Source organism: Eleutherodactylus coqui, chromosome 1, assembly GCF_035609145.1.
Source record: "Eleutherodactylus coqui strain aEleCoq1 chromosome 1, aEleCoq1.hap1, whole genome shotgun sequence".
NCBI lineage: Eukaryota > Metazoa > Chordata > Amphibia > Anura > Eleutherodactylidae > Eleutherodactylus > Eleutherodactylus coqui.
Window position 1 is genome coordinate 448,493,644 of NC_089837.1, and position 24,985 is coordinate 448,518,628.

The following is a 24,985-nucleotide window of genomic DNA, read 5'->3' on the forward strand; positions in this document are numbered from 1 at the left end:
TACATTGTGACCCGAGTACGTGGGCTGCAGATGAGGAAGGGTGACGTTGACTTGCTATGCTTGGGATGATCTCCTCATCTCCACTTTTTAAAAGCTATAACTTTTTTTTAATTTTTCTGTCAACCTGCTCATACAAGGGATTATTTTTCTATGGGATGAGTGTATTTTCTCATGATCCACAATTCAAGCTGCCCACGGGGAAGCATGGGTGTCCGCAGCTGAATTAAAGCATTGCATTGCGGACCGGCCGTGGATTCCGCAGCAAAGCAGGAATTCGAAGAAAAAAAAAAGAAAAACTCTACTGCGCATATGCACTGGCCCACACATGCGCAGTAGAGAACAAAGAAGACCCGGACAGGTACGCAGGGTCCTCAGCCACGGACAGGGTTGGATTCCGCTTCAGGCTCTGATCTGCCCGTGGACATGAGGACTTATAGGTTTCATTGCTGTTATTTTGGGGCACTTACAACTTTTTGATCACTTTTTATTGCGTTTTTCTTTGGGAGACAGAATAAGAAAGAGGATTTTATTGTCTTACATGGATAGTTTTCTTTACAACCTTATTTTTTACTTATTTCTTTTCTAAGATCCAGTAGGGATCTGACTTACCAATGATCTTGGCCGTTAGTGATGGGTGCCAGCTATATAGTACAGCTGTCACCCTGAAGTCATGGTACTGGTACAGCTCCTGAGCCACCTCATCACTGTGCTGTACTATAGGTAGAAACTACCTTCCTACTGCAATGTAATAGTATGGCATTGGGTGGGAAAGGGTTGAAGTGGTTCTCAATTATAATACAAATCTGCCCAAAAGTTCTCATTTCTGTAATTTCACCCATGCTGATAATTCAGCATAAATAGACATGCAGTGGAGTCTCCATGCAGAACCTGTAACAATGACACCCTGTGGGAATAGACTGTAAGATTTCAGTTTGCAGGTTGAAGAGTTTAACCCTTTCCAATCCACTGTCTGACATCTAAAGATATTCTGATTGAAGGCTGTACAGCTCCAATGTCGGAGGACGTCCGGCAGGGTATTCTTACTGTAGATTACTGGCCACTCTTTTGTCAAGGGCTTCTCAAGCATGTCACATACCGCAGTACTGGCTCTAACCAGCAGATGGTGTTATTGTATAATGGCAGAAAGAGAAAGTCCCCTAGGAAACCCTGAATCCAAAATTTGATTACAAAGGGTTAAGATGATCTCATCTGTAAAACTGGTCAGAGCAGAAGTAGAGAAGTTAGAGAAATCCTTTCATCTATACTGCATTCATAACACAATAACAGGTACTTCTCTTTGCAGAAGCAACACAATAGCAATGCGATAGTTCCTCTGTGAATTGGAAACCCTGAACCGGAAGTGAGGATGGGACTCCTATACTTGGTGGAGCCAGTCATGGCCATCTACTGCTTTGCCAGTTTTGTCAGTTACCCTTTAATGCAGCAGTACATTTATCAGCGAGTGTGGACGGAGGAGTTTAATTCCACCATCTTCTACGATGACAACATATCGCACTGCGGAACAAACGAAAGTGACACCAACTATATACATCAAAAGGTAAGAATGTAGCGGCAATGTATTATGGAACGGTCGTAAAGTAAAAGCCTTGATCTCCACTATTTTATGCAGCTAGGATGGAGTACAATCCGTCATGGGTCCAAGTAGAGGTCGCCAAGGTTTAAAGTACCTTTTACACTGGATGATTATTGCCCAAATAATTGCTGGGAAAAAGTGAATTTCGACGAAGGTCGTCTCATGTACACCAATTGGGCAATGAGTAAGAAATCACTCATTTCTTAGGGCTCAGTCAGACAAGCGATCTATGCATGCATCTATTTTTTGCACACATATGTGCAGAAAAAAAATGGGCTGCGTGGATGTGCAAAATGCACCTGACCGTAGCTCCGTTCCCACTGAAAACATATGGAGAAGATCGCGATCCCCTGCCACAGCTGTCACAGCTGTGGCAGAGGACCACGATGTTCTCCTATTGCTTTCAATGGGGCCAGCGCTGCAGCTGCCCCATTAACCCCTTGAGTGGCAGGTTTCCTACCACCCTGTCGTGCCCACCAGGGCAGGTTTTTTAAAATGGTCTAATCATTGAATTTCAACTAATTTTGCAGTTGCGTCTCAAGAGCCATAACTTTTTCATTTTTCCATTGACATGGCCATATGAGGGCTTGTTTTTTGCGGGACAAGTTGTGATTTTTTAAACAGGGGGGAGGAAAAAAAGAAATGGGGAAAAAAGAAAAAAGGGGCCATGTCATTAAGGGGTTAAATAATGTATTAAGTTCCTTCTCTGGGTCATTACGACGCATGGATACCACATGTGTGATTGTATTTTTGATTTTTTTACAAAGTAAAGGGAGACAAGTGTTTTTTTTATTTTTTTAATAATTTTTTTACTTTTTTTTTTTTAATTTTTTAAAAAATTGTTGTTTTTTTTTTGTCCCTTTAGGGGACTTCCACAGGGACCCATCAGGACCCCTGATCACATTCCAGGGGTCCGATGGTGACAGCCCTTTACATGCTGCAGTGACAGCCCTTTACATGCTGCAGTCACATAGACTGCAGCATGTAAAGGGTTAACACAGCAGAGATCGGAGGTTTTCTCTGATCTCTGCTATAAGAGCTAGTACCTAGCTGTCCTCTGACAGCTAACAACCAGCTCTCCCTGCCACAGAGACCATCGGCTTGCTTCTGACAAGCCGATGGTCTCTATGGCAACCTGTAAACAAAGCAGGACATTGCCGACATGTCGGCAATATCTTCTGCTGGTTTTTCAAAGCCCTTGCACTGCTCTGTGTGGGTCTGTGCAGGCAGAGCACACTGTCACAGCTTGTGGCATTGTGCTCTGCAGCTCCCATAGTGATACATAGCCCGGAAATCTTCCGGGCTATGTTGCTATGAGCAGTGGAGCTCGTCACGGAACTTTTCCGGGCGTGCCACTCAAGGGGTTAAGATACAATGGAATGCAGGCAACTGTCCCAGTGATTTTCGGGAAAGGGCTTGAAATAAAAGCCCTTCCCTGAAAATCATGCCTAGCTGCTGTAAAAAAATAAAATTAAAAGGAAAAAAAAATACATACACAAACACACACCACCCTCCGCCGCCGTCGGGGCTCCAGCGTGTCTTCTGGCTGTCTAACCGGCACTGCTCTGAAGCACTTTCTGCTGTCCGGGAATTTAAAAATCACCCATCTCCAGAAAGTGCTGAGCGCTCAGCCAGTCATTAAATGACAGCTGTGCGCTGCCTGTGATTGGTCACAGCACTCAGCCAATCAGAGGCAGCGCTCAGCCATTCATTGAACAGCGGCGGAAGGTGACACACTTTTTCTTCTTTTTTTTTTTACAACAGCGATCCTCTGCCACAGCTGTGGCAGGAAACTCTTTCATTCACGTGGGGAGTCCCCTTGTCACTGAACACTGTAATCTTTATGCGCATGTCCTATCTTTTGCACATGCCAGTATTTTGCGCCTGTAAAAGACAGACGTGAACACATCAAAGGGAACCAATGTTTTTATCAGACGGATTTTTTTTGCGCACATACACTACCGTTCAAAAGTTTGGGGTCACATTGAAATGTCCTTATTTTTGAAGGAAAAGCACTGTACTTTTCTATGAAGATAACTTTAAACTAGTCCTAACTTTAAGTTCAAACGGATTTTATTTAGTCATTTTTTCAACTTGTGTAAACAGTTACATAAAAACCTTGTTCATATATCTTACTTTGCATAGAAAAGAAATGACTAGTTTTTCTTAACCAAATAATTGTATGAAGAGAAAGAACTTCAGAAATTAGAGCTTGAAAGTAAGAGATATAGATTAAGAAGGATAGGTAAAAAAGATCTCCCACGCGCCCGGTGGGTGCGCCCCCCCCGTCAACTTATACTTTATATTTTCCTGGAGCCGTAGTGTTTTATCTAGATATTTCCCCTCTCAGGAGCCATTCCTTAATTCGGTCGGAAGATCGGAATGCCACCCATGTCGCCCACGTCGCATAGAACCTCTGGCGCCTGTTGTTATCCTTGGCGATGGTTTCCTCTAGTTGTTTTATACTATCTAAGTTTTCCAGCCAGGTAATTCTATTTGGGATTGTTGTCGACTTCCATAGCCTAGGGATCACCTGCCTCAAGGCCATGATAAAAAATCTGAGTAGGCCCTTCTTTGCTCCTGATATGGAACCTGGGAATATTGATAGCAGGGCCATTTCCGGAGTGAAGGTGATCCCGGCATGGGTCAGGGCATTGTATAGCCTGTTAACATCTTCCCACAGTTTCTTGATCCCAGGGCACGACCACCATATGTGTAGGAAGTTCCCTTCGTCTACTGCGCATCTCCAGCATCTACTTGATAGCTGAGGATATATTCTGGCTAATTTGGATGGTGTTTTGTACCACTGGGAAAGCAACTTGAACTAGTCCTAACTTTAAACAAATGCACTCTATACATTGCTAATGTGGTAAATGACTATTCTAGCTGCAAATGTCTGGTTTTTTGTGCAATATCTACAAAGGTGAATAGAGGCCCATTTCCAGCAACTATCACTCCAGTGTTCTAATGGTACAATGTGTTTGCTCATTGGCTCAGAAGGCTAATTGATGATTAGAAAACCCTTGTGCAATCATGTTCACACATCTGAAAACAGTCTAGCTCGTTACAGAAGCTACAAAACTGACCTTCCTGTGAGCAGATTGAGTTTCTGGAGCATCACATTTGTGGGGTCAATTAAACGCTCAAAATGGCCAGAAAAAGAGAACTTTCATCTGAAACTCGACAGTCTATTCTTGTTCTTAGAAATGAAGGCTATTCCATGCGAGAAATTGCTAAGAAATTGAAGATTTCCTACAACGGTGTGTACTACTCCCTTCAGAGGACAGCACAAACAGGCTCTAACCAGAGTAGAAAAAGAAGTGGGAGGCCGCGTTGCACAACTAAGCAAGAAGATAAGCACATTAGAGTCTCTAGTTTGAGAAACAGACGCCTCACAGGTACCCAACTGGCATCTTCATTAAATAGTACCCGCAAAACACCAGTGTCAACATCTACAGTGAAGAGGCGGCTGCGGGATTTTGGGCTTCAGGGCAGAGTGGCAAAGAAAAAGCCATATCTGAGACTGGCCAATAAAAGAAAAAGATTAAGATGGGCAAAAGAACACAGACATTGGACAGAGGAAGACTGGAAAAAAGTGTTGTGGACGGATGAATCCAAGTTTGAGGTGTTTGGATCACAAAGAAGAACGTTTGTGAGACGCAGAACAAATGAAAAGATGCTGGAAGAATGCCTGACGCCATCTGTTAAGCATGGTGGAGGTAATGTGATGGTCTGGGGTTGCTTTGGTGCTGGTAAGGTGGGAGATTTGTACAGGGTAAAAGGGATTCTGAATAAGGAAGGCTATCACTCCATTTTGCAACGCCATGCCATACCCAGTGGACAGCGCTTGATTGGAACCAATTTCATCCTACAACAGGACAATGACCCTAAACACACCTCCAAATTGTGCAAGAACTATTTACAGCAGAAGCAGGCAGCTGGTATTCTATCGGTAATGGAGTGGCCAGCGCAGTCACCAGATCTGAACCCCATTGAGCTGTTGTGGAAGCAGCTTGACCGTATGGTACGCCAGAAGTGCCCATCCAACCAATCCAACTTGTGGGAGATGCTTCTAGAAGCGTGGGGTGCAATTTCTCAAGCTTACCTCAACAAATTAACAGCTAGAATGTCAAAGGTGTGCAATGCTGTAATTGCTGCAAAAGGAGGATTCTTTGACGAAAGCAAAGTTTGATGTAAAAACAATGTTATTTCAAATACAAATCATTATTTCTAACCTTGTCAATGTCTTGACTCTATTTTCTATTTATTTCACAACGCATGGTGGTGAATAAGTGTGACTTTTCATGGAAAACACAAAATTGTTTGGGTGACCCCAAACTTTTGAACGGTAGTGTAGGTGTGCGCAAAAAAACTCCCGCCTGACTTCGCCTTCAGTCATGTGGATCTTGGCTTACCTAAAACAAAGTAACAACCGACCAGTGTAAACATGCAGCTGTTCATCTTTTCAATCCCTGCCCCTTTCACCTGATTGCTTGTCACACTGTGGAGATCTCCTCTGTATATTGCAGTACAGTCCTCTCTCTTTCTGATGCTTATCAGGCACCATGTTTATGTTAGTCTCACTTCCATATGAATCCCATGATGCATTAGCTAGTGACTCTACCATCTCTGCCTGCAGTTTCTGGTATGTGCTGCATTGCGAGTATCATCTGTATTTAAGATTTGAAAGTTAGAAGTCCAAGTGGGTGAGATCCGGCATGGGGTCACTCCACCGGGCCATGTTGCCAAGTCCACTTCCTGGAAACTACTGATCCAAAAATTTGCAGACATCACCCTGTAGAATAAAAAGATCTACAATCATAAAATAAAAACAAATTAGAAAAATGGAATATGTTTCACTATCGGGTTTTCACTAGTAAAATATTGTAGGTGATGTTTTTCCTTTAAAGGGAAGGCCCACTTGTAAATTACTACCTTTAGCACAATTACAGCTCATTTAATTACTATTTGCATGTAGCGTTACATTGGCAAGATGATGTCATGCAGGTAAACGCGTGACTAGAACTTACTGACTTGTCTTAGTCAGTTGACTTGTTTTGTGGCACTCTATCATTAGAGGTGTTGGTCTGCTGTTGGGCACACGGACGGGATATAAGTACTGAATGATCATGATGTTACTGGAGCTTATCACCGAGGAGCAGTAGTGGACGGCTATGGTGTTGATGGCTGATAAGGGGGTTTTGTGGGGACGACTGTCACTAGTTGGTATTCACAGTCTTTGACTTGATAGCAATATACTGATTCTGCACAATAATGTAATAAGTTTACAAGTCGCTCAAAACTCCAAGAATTTCTTTGTATAATATTGGTTACTCGCACTTAATCACGGAACATAAACTTCAGAAAACAATAAAGTTTGACTATGTGAAAGGGTTATCTGTAGAGATGAGCGAGCGTACTCGGTTCGGGTGTTTTTGCACTCGAGCACCGCTTTTTCCGAGTAACTGACTACTCAGACGAAAAGATTCGGGGGGGCTGCGTGGTGGAGGGGGCGTAGCAGTGGGGAACAGGGGGAAGCTCTCTCTCCACCCCCCGAATCTTTTCGTCCGAGTAGTCAGTTACTTGGAAAAAGCGGTGCTCGAGTGCAAAAACACCCGAACCGAGTACGTTCGCTCATCTCTAGTTATCTGGTTACGGACAACATCCATTCAGTAGCTCTTAGTAAAAAAACAAACTGATCAGTGCTTACCCCTGTTCCACTGCCGGAATCCAGATCTGCTGCCGCCATGCTCCCGTGTACACATGAGTGTCCGTCACTGGCCGCAGCGGCGTATGAGATGAGACCATGGAGGCCAGTAATTGGCTGCAGTGGTCAAATGCGTACAAGGGCACGACATTTCTGAAGTCATGCAAACGAATCCTAGCTTGGTGGATCATAGAGGTGGTGCTGGACTAGCGGGGGATCGAATGGATGAGTATACCACAGGCTACGTTCACACGAGCGAGTGTGATATTGCTCTTGCCAACGTGTGTTTAATGCCAATGCGAGGCATTTTTTTATTCAAAAACTCTTCACATCGCTTCTGTGAAATTGTGATCCTCAAGCGAGTCTTTCACGCGCGTCAGAGGATCGAAAGGGTTTCCCATTTCAATGGGGAACCTCACTTCACACTGCATGCGATGTCCTTAAGGTCCCATTGAATACAATGGGCGGGGTGTTCCACGGGAACACCAAAAGAAAGAACATGCTGTGATATTGGGCCCTTACGTATTGTACAAGTAGAATTGACTGTCCTGATTTATTGCTTTTTGAATGTTTTTGCTGTTTTGTTGTAACCCTAAGAATATTTCCATTTTATTTCAGGAGGTCCAACAACGAGCGTCCATCTTCTATACCACACTGGATTTAAGTTTAGTTATTCCGAGTCTGTTAATGGCGTTAATCCTGGTATCTTATGGGGATCACCACGGGCGTAAAGCATCATTGCTACTGCCCTCTATTGGTGCCTTACTGAGTATCCTTTCATTCTTTTCAATTTCTTTCTTCGAACTGCCCCTTGAAATCTTATACGTTTCCAACGTCATCAGTGGCTTCCTGGGTGGTCTTGCTACATTTATTGGAGGATGCTTTTCTTACATAGCAGACCTCACTAAAGAGGCGCAGAAAAAGAACATACGCATAGCTCGCCTTGACATGGTCCTTGGGGTGTCGAGTGGTGTGGCAGGGATCGTATCTGGTTATATAATCCGAGAGTTGGGATTTAAATTGTCCTTTGCCCTTCCCGCTTTTTTACACCTTCTCAATATTTTGTATATTCTTTTTATACTAGAAGAAACCGTGAAGAGGACAGAGTTTCAGGAGACGGTGTTGAGTAAAGAAGGCTTCAAGGAGCTTTTCTTGGGAGTTTTTAGACTTTTTAAGCATGCGTCATACAAGAAGCGGGTGGCCATTAACCTGCTCTTATTTGCTTTCATGTCCTATTTGTTTTTATATTTTGGAGCCACAGCCCTCTTTACTCTTTATGAGTTGGACTCTCCTCTCTGTTGGGATCCTGTACTTATTGGATGGGGCTCAGCGCTGTCCACATTTTGTTTTTCTGCAAGTTTCCTTGGAATTGTCGTCTTTTCCCGTTGTCTGAAAGATGCCTACATCGTCTTCATTGGAATAGCGTCTTCGATGGCAGGCATTGCTATGGCTGCCTTTTCCACCACAACAGTCGTTATGATGTTAGGTAAGGCGCACTTTATCCCATGTTTGCTGAAAATACTATTGCCTTAGTGAGGCATCATACCATTCTGTGTAATATGACCGTGAGGGCTCATTCACTCAGGCGTGGGGGTTCAGCACAGTGTATGAGATGTAAAATATTATGCCTAAGGGGTTAATGGGGTTGTTATAATCAATGGCATTTTGCTTGACTATGACCTCTACATGTGGTGGTGTGAGTCTGATCACTGAGAAATCCACTGATCATGAGGGTAAAAGGGCAACAAAGCAGTGTAACCCTTTCTGGGTTTTACTTGACACAGCGTCACCTTTGACTATTTCTGGTATTGCAGCTTGGTCCTGTTCACTGGATTGGAGCTACTATTGTCTGTAGTAGTAGATGCAAGGTCAGAGCTCCAGACAAATGAAATGTTACCTAGGAGCCAGTGGAAATTTTTAGTCGTTAGGGTACGTTCACACATAGTAGGAATGTAGCGTACTCGGGAGACATATCTTGCATGAGGCATGTCTGCTAGATGTGGAAGAAATTTCTTCTTCATCACAGTGGCAAAAGTCAGCAGTGGGGAAAGTCTCAAATGGTGACAAGATTGAAGGATTTTGTCGCCATTTGCAAAGTTTTGGGCACTTTGACTATTTGGTCGCCATCTGGAGCCCTGAATGTTGCAGTCTGGTCCATGAGTCGGGATCTGCTGGAATCCGCTGTATTAAATGAGAAAAACTTTTAAAAGGGGCATCACAGAGAAGGACATGTTAACATATCCATACACGTCTATTAAAGAACATTTTACTTTAGAATCACCAATGAATATATCGGTCCTAAAGTTCACCTGTTTTGTCAATTTCTGAAAAAAATTCTAATCGGTGTTTTTAAGGCTTTGTTCACAGTGTCAGGGCCCAACCTTGAGGTGTAAGTCAGGAGGATCACCTAAAGTGTTTCAGTGTGACTTGACATTAGATCAGGAAATTGAGCGATCTGAACCACGAGATCTGGTCACTGGTGCTAGAATAGCCGGGGCCAATATATCATACACTGCCAACCTTATGGGGCTTTCTCATGCAGCGGTGTGGAGAGAATACAGAGAATGGTGTGATCAAGGAAAGACATCCAGAGAAAGAGGATCCTGTGGACATAAACAAGTCGTTGATGAAAGAGAGGAGGAGGTCAAGAATCTTTCTGACAAACTGGCGGTGCACGATCAAGAAGGTTTCAGCCAAATACAATACTAGTGTTCCAACTAACGTGTCTGAACACACAACGTGTTGTGTCTTAACACGCACGGGCTATAACAGCAGACAACAAGTTCCAGCGCCATTGATGTATACGAAGAACACAGACAAGACTCCAGACAAAAGGGCAAAATTTGGATCTTTAGGCCGCCTGCACACGGGCGGAAATCCCGCAAACAAACCGCGGCATGTCCTATTTTTGTGCGGGGCTCGCAGAGCCTCGCACAGAAACATCACTCACCCGGCCGCCGGCTCCAGACCGCGCATGCGCCGGCTGCCCGGCAGCCGGCACATGAAAGAGCCGGGGCCGCCGGGCGCGGGTGAGTATGTGCTCGTCTCTGCAGGCGCTCGGGTCTTGCGGCGAGAATTCTCGCCGCCGGATCCGGCCCGCTCGTCTGCAGGCGGCCTTAAGCAGTGGAAAAACATCACCTGGTCAGATGAATCCAGATTTCTGTTGCACCGTGCTGATGGGAGGTCAGAATTTGGCACAAGCAGCATTAATCGATGAACCCTTCCTGTCAGCTGGTCAGAACACGTCAGGACCGCCTTCTAATTTACAGCAACTTCAAGATGCTGGACAGTTACTGGCTCAATGTGCTGGACTAATGTCATTAACCCCTTAAGGCCCAAGCGCTATAAATTTACGGTGATTGGTCCTGGGCTTTAGGTTGGTTTCACATGGGCTTCAAAAATCGCACAATTTTGTAGCAATGCAACATCGCTAGAAAACGCATGTATGTGAAGCCCATGCTTTCCAATAGGTTCTTTCACATAAGCAATGTCTTGTAGCCTGCGTCATTGCGAGAATACAAAATCGCAGCATGCTCTATACATCTGCGATTTGCTATGTTTTGTAGCCCAGGTTTCCCTATGGAACCTCTTTGTTTATCGCATCGCATCGCATAGTACAAACTTGTGATTTTCGTGCGATGTGATAACTATTTTAACATTAGAAAGTCCCCTGTAGCAGCGACGCAATGCTACATTTTTTTCCGAGAAAAAAGCATCACTAATGCTACAAAATTGTGTGTACAGAGCTGCAATTTTTGTAGCAGCGATATCGCTGTTGCCCATGTGAATGAGGCCTTAATCCCACCTGATTGCAGAAATACAGCGCGGAATTAAAGCCTCTGCTCCTGCAATCAAGCAGGAGCAGGTTGGGTTGTCAGCTGTTAGTAACAGCCGAGAACTCTGAGGAGAAGGGAGAAGCTTTTGTTAACCACTTCTGCCTTCTCCTTTCCTTAGTACATAGTGCTCAATGAGTGCTTTGTACTAAGAAGTGAAAGTTGAAGTGTTTCTTCCACTACTTGACTGCTGGGATTCCCTGTTACAGCAGATCTGCAGGGTCTTAGCAGGCCTTGATCAGCTCTGCCAGCAACTATTGTGACTACAGGGGGATGTTTTCCCTGTAACTGGGGCCCCAATGGATGCCACAGCTGCAGTGAAAATGTCCCCCAGAGGTCTTATATGAGCCTCATGTGGCGCGTAAGCTCTCGCCTATGACCTGAAGGTTGCAAGTTCGATCCCTGCATGATTCAGGTAGCTGGCTCAAGGTTGACTCTGCCTTCCATCCATAAGTAATAATTACTAAGGATGAGCGAATATACTCGCTAAACCACTACTTGTCCGAGTAATGTGCTTTAGACGAGTATCTCCCTGCTCGTCCCTGAAGATTCGGGAGCCGCAGCGGGGAGCAGGGGAGAGCGGGCGGGAGAGAGATCTCCCCTCCGTTCCTCCCCGCTCCGCAGCGGTCCCCGAATCTTCAGGGACGAGCAGGGAGATACTCGTCTAAAGCACATTACTCGCTCATCCCTAATAATTACCTGAAAGCGCCTCGGAATAAGTTGGCGCTATACAAATACCAGGATTTATTTATTTATATGACGTCATGCGGGTCATAGATGGTAAAAAAAATAGTTACAAAAATTACAGAATAAAATAAAAAAATATACATAGAAAAGAAAATGACCCCAAGCTGACGCCAACCAAACCATCGTCGTATGCGCCCTGTAATCCGAAGCCATGCATATTGTATATCAAAACATCCGGAACCAAATGAGGAACCCACTCCAATGCTTTGTTTTTGTGTAAATGTACTAATTTTTTTTAAAAACTATAAATGTTAAAAAAAAAAAATAATTTTTAGCTCTATACCCCCAATTAAAAACATTAACAAAAAATTTATAAAAAAATAGCCCTATATGTCACAGAAAAAAAATGCAGCAAAAATAATTTTGGTAGCTGAATGAAAAAAAAATAGGGCAGTAAAACCACCACATGGGTAAAATTACTAAATAGTGTCTGGTCCTTAAGGTACAAAACCTTAAGGGGTTAAGAGTCACCCAGCGATCCCATACTAGCAACATGAGTATAAAGAAGTACATACACATGGGACTGAGTTGAAACAGTTCAGGAGCCATTAAAGATATAAAGATGTCAATAAGACCTGTAAAGACATTTTTTTGAACCTCTGTCCAAACTATCAGCCAGACATGAAGGCTGTGTAAACCTGCGGGCCTCTGCTTGTCCGCGGCTTCTACCACAAGTAGACTGCTGAGGGCAGTGATTTTCGGGTGGATCCACACCCTGTCCAGGTAAGGGAAAAAACACCTCTGAACAAGGTGACCTTTCCTTGTAAGGAAGCTGTCCAGCAATCCGCTGATCTCTCCAAGTGCTGATTTAGCTTTTATGACGACTGTTTTTTGTGTTTTCAGCTGATTTCCAAGTTAAATATTTTAGGTCGAAAAAGATGCAGCAAAGTACAAAAAAGTTAATTATTACCCACAAAACTTCGGTGGGTGCCAGTCGCTATATTTAGGGTATGTGAATTCAAAAGAAGTCTGGGGTAGATTCACTGTGACTGGGCAGCGGTGAAATCTGCGTCATAACGTCACCTGCTATGGATTTAAAAAAAAAAATAAAAATCACAGTGAATCTACCCCAGACTTCTTTTGAATTCACATACCCTAAATATAGTGACTGGCACCCACCTAAGTTTTGTGGGTAATAATTAACTTTTCTGTACTTTGCTGCATCTTTTTCGACCTAAAATATTTAACTTGGAAATCAGCTGAAAACACAAAAAACAGTCGTCATAAAAGCTAATTTGGGTAAGATTTGTTGAAATTTCATCACACCCTTAGGGCTTATTCACATGGGCGTATATCGGCCAAGTTTTCACACCCCGGCCAATATACGCTGCCCCCCTGATGCATTGGTTTACAAGACTGGATGCTTTTAGGTCGTCGGCTGTAGCTGCATTGACCCCTATGGGAGCCAATGACAGCGGCCAGAGAAGGGAGGTGAGAGGGAGTTTAGCAGCGTGAAGGCTAAACTCCGTCCCCCTGCTCCTCTCTGCCCCTTGCCCCTGTTTGCAATAGGAGGGGTGGGGCTTAGCTCTGCCCCCACCCCTCCCATTGCAAACATCTCTGCACACTGGCTCCCGTCCTGTCCCACCTCCTCGCCTTGCAGAGAGCCGTTTAGGGGAAGGGAAGCCCCATGAGAGCCGCCCCATGCATCACACAGTAGCATATATCGGCCGGCCGATGTACGCTCGTGTGAATAAGCCATTACACGCCTTCACACAGGCATTAAACGGAATTGCAGCGTTTACACTACAAATCAGGTGGAGATTTCAGAAAGCTCCTTCACATGGTACGGAAATGTCCTGCGACGAACTTCTTAAAAATGCTGCAGATTCTACATCGGAAGCATATCTATTTATGCTGCAGGATGATGCTACGGAATTCATTCCTGGAAATACAAGGGTTAAATCCCGCCAGTGATCCTTATTTAAAAATGTAGCCAAATCCGCACCATTTAGGCCACCGTAGTCTTCCTCCGGAATTACTGCTGTTATTCCGTTACGGAATGCTCGCTGCGATCCTGCCTCGTGGGAAGGCGGCCTCAGGCCTTCGGATGTGTTACAGATGACATTCCGACCGTATGTCATCAATATTTGTCAGGTCTTCATCTTTATTCGCACCTGTATTTATTGTCATTGCTTCTGCAGAAGAGCCGAAAAAATAGGTTATACTAAGATTTAACAGTTCGCCATGAAAAATCCGTCCATGTTAGTAGATCCAAAGACTTACACCGGCTCCATATTATAGTCTGTAGACCACAGACCATATACGGAGTTTGAAAGTGGCCTGAGGCTCCATTTATACGGGCGAGCGCGATATCGGCCTGAGAAACGCGGTCCAATATCACGCTTGTCAATGTGCGTTTTACCTGCGGATGCAAGGCTTTTTTTTTTTTTTTTTTTTTTAGAGGCAAAAGCGCCCCAGATCACTTCTGTGAAATTCCGATCCTCACACATGTGTTCCATGCGTGATAAAGGATCGCATTGATTTCAATGTGAAACATGGCATCACACTCGCATGCGATGTCCTTAAGGTCCTATTGAAAACAATGGCCGATGCGTTTTGAGAGACAAAAAAAATAGGACATGCACAACTTTTTTTTATTTTTTTACCCCGCAGCATCTCTGTGAGGGGAAACATGGCTGATGTGTATGACTCAAAAGAATTGAGCTAATATTCGCGCTTCTCGCAACTCCCTAAACTCACGGGAGATTCGCGCTCGTGTGAATGTATCCTGACCGCGGGCTCACACATTGCATTGAACTGGCAGTTTTGTGCTTTTTGTGAAAATGGACTTGCAGAAGCCACAGCGAAACCAGACCTGAGCCATCGCTCCCAGGGTGGTTTTACACACAGAGATCTTAGGAAGGATATGACTAAATTGTGATATTTCTTTTTGTGTTTTTTTTTTTTTTTTGTAACACAATGGTGAATTCTTAAACACTAGTAGATAAACCCTGCGTTGCATGGCAAATTTATGAATAGCAGCCCTGGAATATACAAAGGGGGCCACAAAAATGCGCCCAGCATTGCACTTTTATGGTAGCTGGGCAAAAAAAAAAATCTGTGTTGCCCATAGCAACCAATCACAGCGCAGCTTTTATTTTTACCTCAGCAGTATAATATATAGCAACTAGAGATGAGCGAGCATACTCGCTAAGGGCAATTGCTCGATCAAAGATTGCCCTTAGCGAGTACCTGCCCGCTCGGAAGAAAAAAATGCGGCTGGCGGCGGAGAGCGGGGAGGAACGGAGGGGAGATCTCGATCGAGCGATTGTCCTTAGCGTGTATGCTCGCTCATCTCTAATAGCAACCAATCGCAGAGCAGCTTTCATTTTACCTTAGCAGCATAAGAGATAGCAACCAATCACAGAGCAGCTTTCATTTTACCTCAGCAGTATAAGAAATGAAAGCAGAGCTGTAATTGGTTGCTACTGGCAACTCAAATTACAGGGGAAGTTGGTTAGTTTTCAATTTTTTTAATTCTGCCAGTATTCGTCGCCTGGTGCTGAAGAACGCTCATGCTAAATGTCGCTCAAATCGGACCAGAACCTTTGATTTGTAGACGACACAAACAACCAGATTTTGTGTTTTGTATATAAGATAAATAAAATGAAGCGTAAATTGAACTGCAGTTCGGATTTCAAATTTGTGGCTTTCACCACTTCAGATGACAAATGTACACGTGCAGGTTTTCTGTTGTGAAAATAACGTTGTGTGCGGGCGTCCCTTTAGGTGGTTTCACACACAGGGTTAACTTAAAAAAACAGCCGTTTTTGGTGCAGTGTTTTTTATAGAAAGACAGAAGTGAAACCAAAAGGAATGGGAAATATAAAGAAGGACTTCTACTTCTCCTTCCTGAAAAACGGTCATTTAAAAAAAAAAAACACAACTTTTTCATTGGCTTTTCTGCTCTAGAGGAGCCTTTGCAAAAACGGCAGAAAACCCGGCATAACGAAAGCGTGCTGTGATAGAGAAAACCCCACGACACAGGGATGAGCGAAAAGATTCTCGTGCGCCTCCCAATCCTCTATGGACCTACAGTTCACACCTGGCTGCCTTGTTTTTGCTACATAAATGGCGTAAAACATATCAACATTAAAAACCGCTAAAACATGGCATTTAAAAATAAAGTTCCTGCGTGTAATACCAGTTTTAAAAAGCCTTTACACCTAGTATTCTGCATGAAAGCGCCTCATTTTATTGACGGTATGGCTGTTTTTTTTTTGCAGCCAGATGTTAGGTGCTGGTCAGTAGGAAATATGAAACTTTTTTTGTTTTCATTAGCTTTATTCTCGCTTGTTAACCCTTTGCAATCCAATTTTGGATTCAGGGATTCCTAGAGGGCTCTCTCTTTCTGCCATTGCTGGCTAGAGCCATGGCGCCATCTGCTGGCTAGAGCCAGTACTGCGGTATGGGATATGCCGGAGAGGCCCCCTGACAACAGAGCGGCCAGTAATATACAGTAGGAATACCCTGCTGGACATCTTCCAACATCAGAGCTGCACAGGCTTCAATCAGAATGTTTGAAGACGTCAGACAGTGGATTGGAAAGAGTTAATAGTTCGGGCGAGAAAATGTAGGACTTGCCCTATCTTTCCTGCATGTAGTTAATACTATGGGCAGGACCTATCTTACCACCGTTTTTTTTTTCTTCAAACTTGCGCACGCTACTGCAAAGTTTGAAAAGTCCAGAAAAAAAACCCAAACCTTCATCCGTACTTATGCTCCATAATTGCGCATACAGGCATGTGGTTTTGCACTAAAAAAATCATAAAATGTATGCCATTTTTTTTTTTTTTTACAAGCCTCAAAAAAATGCACAAAAAAAACTATAAATGCCAATTTTGAAAATTTCTAACAAAAATTCGAAAGCCTACTTCTTTGCCATGAATAAACAACCCCTTACACCGCAGTATTATCCAAAGCGACTTTTAGCTTTTTGTATCTGTTTTTGTCCCTCATGAAGCAGAAGATACGATTATAGTAATTAGCGCTTTTTCAAGGATCTGCATATATAGCACTGAATAGTAAGTGTAAAAACCGTTGTTTGCGCACAAACCGCAACTATTGTATCACGTAACACAAGAGCTGACTTTTCCTTTTGGTAAAACTACCATCTAAGACTTGATGGTCTCTTTATCTCTTACAGTAAGACTTCCGCTGATGTTCTCGGCAATGCCCCTTCCTATCCTGAGGTCAATGATGTCCAAAGTGGTTTTGGAAAGTGAGCAAGGTAAAAAGAGAAAGTCCAAGAATGGCTGGAGATACGGGCCGAGCATTAATGGTTAATTATCCTAGAACCCTTCACATAATACTAGCATGCTACCTTAATCCACCAATGATGGTAATATCCAGCTGGGCAGGAGGGGGACCATTCTCATTGAGGAGATCCATCCGGTGTATGAAAACCTACATACGGGCAGTGCTTCATGGAAAAAGAGAATGTTAATGAGATAGCTTTCTTCTTTTTGGAGGCAATCTTATACCAGCCAAACTAGAGGCTCCTCCAAAAGGAAGAAACCCATAAGGTCTTATAGATTGGATCTGTAGAGCAACCCGAAAATTGTCCCTGAGTTGGAAGGTGAAGTTTTATGACTTGATGTTCTCTCTTTGTGCTGTTGTCCCCCCAGATCTGCTGGTTCCTATGGCCCGTATTTAGTCTTCCAATACTAAGCAATGCAGAGTCCCAGGCATTCCACACTACTCTGATTGGCCGGGGCTTCTCATGTGAGTAGAGCTGGCCAATCAGAGTGGTGGGCAGTGACTTAGACTACCGTTGCAGCACCATTGTTCATCAGAGAAGTGCAGCAGCCTAAGAACTAGCCGATCCAGGGGACAATGGCACAACGGGAGAGTGATACCTACGGGAGAGAGAGAGAACCTACCTGTTTGTTAGCCTACAGCATCTATGGGTCAGAGAAATAATGCAGTTCACCCGTTTTTGGTTCTGAATGTCTTCACTATATTAATTGTTGCCTTTCTACAAACCTCTTACTGTATTACAGGAGCGCTGTTCGCTTGCATTGCCTGCCTGGAGAGTTTAATAGGAAACCTGACGTTTGCCGTGTTTAACAGCATCTACGGCGCTACGGTGCATTGGTTTCCTGGATTTTGCTTCCTGTTAGCGGCCGCCCTCAGCGTGATCCCGTTCGGCGCAGTGTGGTAAGAGCGTCTTTTCGGTAGAATAGCGGCATCTCTTTTCTTTGAAGTTACATCTCCCCGGGGAGTCGGGCAGTTCTCAATGATTTAATATTATAGAACAGGTTACCGTATTTTTCGCTCTATAAGACGCACCTAGGTTTTAGAGAAGGAAAATGGGGAAAAAATCATTTTGAACTCCCTCAGACCAGGCAGTGAGGGAGGTATTACATTAGGAATAAAGAGCAGTATCGGAATGAAGTGTATACCACCAGATCAACCTGCCATTAGGGATCCAGGAAAGCTGAGTGTAAATGTTTTTCAGGAGCCCTGAATGCCATGTTTGACTAGTTATGTATGTGCTATACATGCTTGCATAACTCGGCAGTTGGCATTCAGGATCCCGGAAGAGCTGGGTGACAATGTAATGAGGATTCCATTAGTTGTCACTAGACATGAGCGAGCATACTCGTTAAGGCGATTTACTCGAGAGAGCATCGCCTTTTTCAAGTACCTGCTGGCTCGTCCCTGAAGATTCAGGGGGGGGGGCTGCGGGGGGCAGCGAGGGAAAGCGGGGTGGAGAGTGAGAGAGATCTCTCTCTCCCTCCCCATCCCCTTCGCAACCCCCCACTCACCCCCGCGGCCCCCCCGAATCTTCAGGGACGAGCCAGCAGGTACTTGAAAAAGGCGATGCTCTCTCGAGTAAATCGCCTTAACGAGTATGCTCGCTCATCTCTAGTTGTCACCCAACTTTCCAGGAGACCCACATGGCAATTCTCATTATTGTTATGTATGGAGTATACATCAGAGCAAACTAGGCAGAAATGTATACAACATACAGGCAGCTCTTTCTCCACTTCCCCCTGCAGATGTTAGAGCTGTCTTTAACTACAGCTGATTGATAAGTCAGAGGGTGGGGCAGCAGTTCCTCTTACTAATCAGCTGTTTTATGGGCCCTGGGCTCTGCTATGGAGTGATCCTTACCGTGTTTCCCCGATAGTAAGACACCCCCGATTGTAAGACGTATCGGGGGTGTCAGGGGGGTCGGCCAATGTAAGCCGTACCCCGAAAGTAAGACATACCGTAGAAAAAAAAAATCATTACTCACCTCCCCCGGCGTTCTGTCGCGCTCCGGCAGGATGTCGCTCGCTCCTCGTCCCCGGCGCAGCATTGCTTTCTGAATGCGGGGGCTTGAAATCCCCGCCTCCAGAAAGCTAATACACACGCCGTCAGCCAGTTACAGAATGGCTGTGATTGGCTGAAGGCGCACGTGGCTTCAGCCAATCACACTATTCAATGACATCATTGAATGGCTGTGATTGGCTGAAGGCGCACGTGGCTTCAGCCAATCACACCCATTCAATGATGTCATTGAATAGTGTGATTGGCTGAAGCCACGTGCGCCTTCAGCCAATCACAGCCATTCAATGCTGTCATTGAATGGCTGTAACTGGCTGACGGCGTGTGTATTAGCTTTCTGGAGGCGGGGATTTCAAGCCCCGCATTCAGAAAGCAATGCTGCGCCGGGGACGGGGAGCGAGCGACATCCTGCCGGAGCGCGACAGAACGCCGGGGGAGGTGAGTAATGATTTTTTTTTATTATAAGACATACCCCGAAAGTAAGACATAGTCTGGCTTTTGGGGATAAAAAGAAAGTAAGACACTGTCTTACTTTCGGGGAAACACGGTATCACACTGTTTGTGGGCTTCATAGCAGAAGCCGCTGGCCCATAAAACAGCTGAGCTCCCTGCTGCTCCCCCGCCCCCACCAATCAGCTGTTTTATGGGCTCTGGGCTCTGCTATGGAGCGATAATTATCACACTAACTGTGAGCTTCATAGCAGGAGCCACCGGACGCCCGTAGAACAGCTGAGCTCCCTGCTACTCCCCCGCCCCCACCAATCAGCTGTTGGGAGGGCCGCTCTGCTCTCCTGCTGTGTTGGCTTTGTACGCCAGCTGCACATTCGCTCTATAGGACGCACTGACTTTTTCCCCCCCACTTTGGAGGGAAAAAAGTGTGTCTTATAGAGCGAAAAATGCGGTAATACAATGTAATACGGTTTGATCAGCAGGATTGGCCGGTGATGGACAGTGAGCACGAGCTTTATGTTACATTCCTTTATATATCAGCCGTCCTTCACATGGCTTTCGAAAGGTGAAGAATGCCATGCAAAAAAGGACGGGGCCTCAAAGTCTAAATCAGCCCCCTTACTGCCCCCAGGAAAGAAGCACATGATGTTTTTTTTTCTCTTTCACCGTACCCCTCGTAGAGAGTCATGCACAAGTTCTTGCCACCCAATAGCGAATGGTATTGGACCAACCAGCACTGGGCCTTCTCTGCATAGACGGTCTCTATGGTATGCACTCCATTGGTAGTTTTATCATGGACGTACATGCAGGGCAGCGATTAGAGTGAGCTGGTCGGGCATAAACCATGTAATTGATCCAAGAATAGTATACTTCCTGTGCTATACCAAAGTCTTGCAACAGATCTATGTTCAGTAGCAGGAAGCAAAAAAAAAAAACCATTTCCTCACCTGTTAACCTGCTCTCGTGCCGACACTCCAGTAGTCCCTGACAGTTTTTGTTTACATTTCTAAAGTGATGACATTTAGGCGACTCCTGCAGCCAATCACTGACCACTGCGGTCTCCTGCCGTACATGCATGCATCACCACTGACGCTGGTGATGAGATGCAGCGGTCACATGAATGTGTGGCATGTCATCACTGCAAGGTAAACAATAACAGGCAGGCAGGGGCCATCAGATTGTTGTCATCAAAGCATTTTGTGATTTAGAGTAATTTTTTTTTTTTTTTAGCATGTAATTAATCATTGTTTCCTATCACATTTCTTGCTATTAGGCCCTGATATAAGACATAATGTGGACGGCGGCCTATGGGTCTACATTATGTCTCATACCGCGGCTTATGGGTCTACGTTATGTCTCATACCGGGGCCTATGGGTCTACGTTATGTCTCATACCGGGGCCTATGGGTCTACGTTATGTCTCATACCGGGGCCTATGGGTCTACGTTATGTCTCATACCGGGGCCTATGGGTCTACGTTATGTCTCATACCGGGGCCTATGGGTCTACGTTATGTCTCATACCGGGGCCTATGGGTCTACGTTATGTCTCATACCGGGGCCTATGGGTCTACGTTATGTCTCATACCGGGGCCTATGGGTCTACGTTATGTCTCATACCGGGGCCTATGGGTCTACGTTATGTCTCATACCGGGGCCTATGGGTCTACGTTATGTCTCATACCGGGGCCTATGGGTCTACGTTATGTCTCATACCGGGGCCTATGGGTCTACGTTATGTCTCATACCGGGGCCTATGGGTCTACGTTATGTCTCATACCGGGGCCTATGGGTCTACGTTATGTCTCATACCGGGGCCTATGGGTCTACGTTATGTCTCATACCGGGGCCTATGGGTCTACGTTATGTCTCATACCGAGGCCTATGGGTCTACGTTATGTCTCATACCGGGGCCTATGGGTCTACGTTATGTCTCATACCGGGGCCTATGGGTCTACGTTATGTCTCATACCGGGGCCTATGGGTCTACGTTATGTCTCATACCATGGGTCGACATTACGTCTCGTACCAGGGCCCGCGGGCCGACATTACGTCTCGTACCAGGGCCCGCGGGCCGTCATTACGTCTCGTACCAGGGCCCGCGGGCCGTCATTACGTCTCGTACCAGGGCCCGCGGGCCGTCATTACGTCTCGTACCAGGGCCCGCGGGCCGTCATTACGTCTCGTACCAGGGCCCGCGGGCCGTCATTACGTCTCGTACCAGGGCCCGCGGGCCGACATTACGTCTCGTACCAGGGCCCGCGGGCCGACATTACGTCTCGTACCAGGGCCCGCCGGCCGACATTACGTCTCGTACCAGGGCCCGCCGGCCGACATTACGTCTCGTACCATGGGTCGACATTATGTCGGCTGTGTCAACAAAATCTACAGCTAAGTTCATCTTTCTCTTATTTTAGGCTTTTGCTGTGCATTGGGTATGAAGAAAGGGACCATGTGCTTCTAATTAATGAAGAATCCAGTTCTGAAGTGGAATCTTGACTTGACGCTCAGGCACTTAAGGGAAAAAAAGGAATCTCTGCCTTTGTAGGAAATGTGGTATGAATTATTGTATGACTGCTCATTATAACACTGTGTTCATTTTATCTCCTCCCCACATTCAGTATGGTACAGTGGTATCTGCAAATGACCCAAGACTTGACGATCTATGGTGATTGTAATGTATATGGACTATAGGAGATGCTAGTGAGCAGAATCTGTGAGGCACAAATCACTATAGATCAGGGGTACTCAAATAGTATTAGAAAAGATCCACTTACCTACAGTCAGGTGAAGATCCGAGCTGAAAACCAACAGTATGGACGTCATCTTTTAGTGTTTTGCAAATTTTGTAGAATTGTGTATTGTGGTATACACCAAGTGTTATTAAGATCTTAGTGGGAAAACCAGACCCCTAAAATTAATTCACACCAGACCCCAAAATGATTTAGAAGCCAGAGTCCTAAACTTACTTGGACTTTGAAACTAATTTGAACCACAATAGGGATATCTCTAAAATTAATCCAGAGCCCAGATCTGCCCCCCAAAATAATCCAGACCCCAAAATGATTAAAGGGATGTTCCCATCTTGGCTTTTCATATCCAAGATGGCAAAAGGCTGCTGTGTTCACTGGCCTCCCGGCTGGAGTCTACGGGTAGAGCCGAACTCTGTTTCTGTACCTCTCATTACAGTGAATAGGGACTAGGGAAAGGGTGTTCATAAGTCTGGGCTAAAGAGTCTAGTGGACCGTCCTACTCCGTGATTGACAGTTGTCTATGTATGGATGCTCATACAAGGAAAATCATCGAGTCACTCAGTATGTTCAGCCCCACAAGTTCTCTTTAAATGTATTGTGCCTAGGGGGAGGCCTTAGTATAAAAGTACATCAGCCATCTCACGGGTAAAATTCCAGCACAATCCTTACAAGTGTGGATTCACACGTGGGGTACAAATATGCCACAAAATCTGCAACAGCAATTCCACAGCAGAAATCACCAAGAATTAATGGTGCATATATGCCGCAAAATTGTATTTGAGGAGTTGGGTGCAAAATTTCAATTAGCATTGAAGTCTACGATGAAAATTTGCATACAAAATTTGCAACACATGTAAAAAATGTTGCAAAAAATATATATATCTTGCAGGTAAAAATCTGCATGGAAATTTGAACCATGTCTGTGTTGCAGATTTTTTTCAGTCCACTGCGATCTATTTTTTTAAATTTGCGCCTGGTGTGAATCCGCTTACACTGCTAGTTTGGAGATGACAATAAGGAGTTAATTTAAGTCCTCCTCAAATTTGCTTTTGCAAGGGAAGTAAAATACAGTAGTAACTAGAGATGAGCGAACCTACTCAGCCACGCCCCTTTTTCGCCCGAGCGCCACGATTTTCGAGTACTTCCGTACTCGGGCGAAAGGATTCGGGGGGCACCGTGGGTGAGTGGGGGGTTGCAGTGGGGAGTGGGGGGGGGAGAGGGAGAGAGAGGGCTCCCCCCCTGTTCCCCGCTGCCACCCCCCTCTCCGCCACGCCTCCCCCCGCCCCCCGAATCTTTTCACCCGAGAACGGAAGTACTCGAATATCGCGGTGCTCGATCGAGTAATTACTCGAAACGAGTATATTCGCTCATCTCTAGTAGTAACAGGTTTGGTTTGCACTTGTGTTACATTTACCAATTTGTTTTGGGGGTTTCTTTTAATGTTTTGTTTTAATATGTTCTTAATATTCAGTTTTAAGATCTAATTCATAACCACAGGATAGGGGGATAAATGTCTGATTTACTTACATGTGCACTACTGCTCTATTCACATGGGGCATTCAAGATGCGCCATTCTATAGGATTGCTCAAGGTCCTAATTATCAGAGATTTATTCCCTATCTTGTGGATACAGGATAAAGGTCTGTAATGGGAAATCCCATTTTAAGCGCGCATTCAGACTACCGTATATCGGCCGGGTATTCACGCCGGCCAATATACGGCGTCTCTGTCTGCCGGGGGAGGAGGCTGGAAGAGCCGGGAGCAGTGCTCTGAGCTCCCACACCCTCTCCACCCCTCTGCACTATTTGCAATGAGAGGAGGTGGGACGGGGCTAAGTTTCGGGAATTAGCTCTGCCCCGCCCCGCCCCGCCTCTCCTCATTGAAAATAGTGCAGGGGGTGGAGAGGAGGCACAGAGGGGGCGGGAGCTCAGAGCACTGCTCCCGGCTCTTCCAGCCTCCTCCCCCAGCCTCCTCCCCCTGCAGAGAGAGACGCAGTATATTGGCCGGCGTGAATACCCGGCCGCTATACGTTTGTCTGAATGCACCCTAAGGAAAAGTAATAGACTAGACACAAGTTTTATATCTGTTGACCAATGGCACTTACTTTTATTGTATATACTGCCACAATTAGCTGTAATATATGTGTAAGATTGCAATAATCCTGTGTAGATGCACTTAGTGAAACTCAGGGTAGTTTTTAAAGAATTAGTAAAAAGGGACCTGCTAGGACCATGTAACATATCTCTACCACCACCCATGACAGGAAAAGTGTGTGTATGTGTATATGTATATATGTGTGTGTATATAATATATTAGACACAAACATTGAAGTGCCTGCAATACCATGCTGGGCCACTGCACAATGTATGGAGCTACCTGCTTCCTGCTCTATACAAGGTGACAGCAGGCCCAGCAAACAGCTGATCATCCAGGGTCTCATGTAGCAGAGCCCTGCCAATCAACCATTGATGACCGATTATGTCAGCTGGAATACCCCTTTAATCAATTGTCTGTGCATTTTTCTATATATGCAGTATTTTGTGTCTCAATTCACTTACTTCTTTTAAGTGAATAGGAACCTTATTCTTTACATCCAGAGTCTGAACCTGCCTGCAGACATATTCCTC

The 24,985-nt window shown here is 45.0% G+C and overlaps 1 protein-coding gene across 2 annotated transcripts in view; it reads left to right on the plus strand.

The window, feature by feature from the left end:
* Positions 1–23,576, plus strand: part of SLC46A3 (solute carrier family 46 member 3) — a 30,269-nt gene extending 6,693 nt beyond the window's left edge. Inside the window, exons 2-6 of one of the 2 annotated variants that reach the window (XM_066583198.1) lie at positions 1,304–1,558; positions 7,920–8,787; positions 17,028–17,111; positions 17,884–18,040; positions 22,023–23,576. In XM_066583198.1, coding sequence (XP_066439295.1) covers positions 1,367–1,558; positions 7,920–8,787; positions 17,028–17,111; positions 17,884–18,040; positions 22,023–22,104 — 1,383 coding nt within the window. In that variant the 5' untranslated portion in view covers positions 1,304–1,366 and the 3' untranslated portion in view covers positions 22,105–23,576. The remainder of the gene's footprint in view (positions 1–1,303; positions 1,559–7,919; positions 8,788–17,027; positions 17,112–17,883; positions 18,041–22,022) is intronic. The other variant, XM_066583207.1, reaches the window with a different exon arrangement.
* The last annotated feature ends 1,409 nt before the right edge of the window (positions 23,577–24,985 follow it).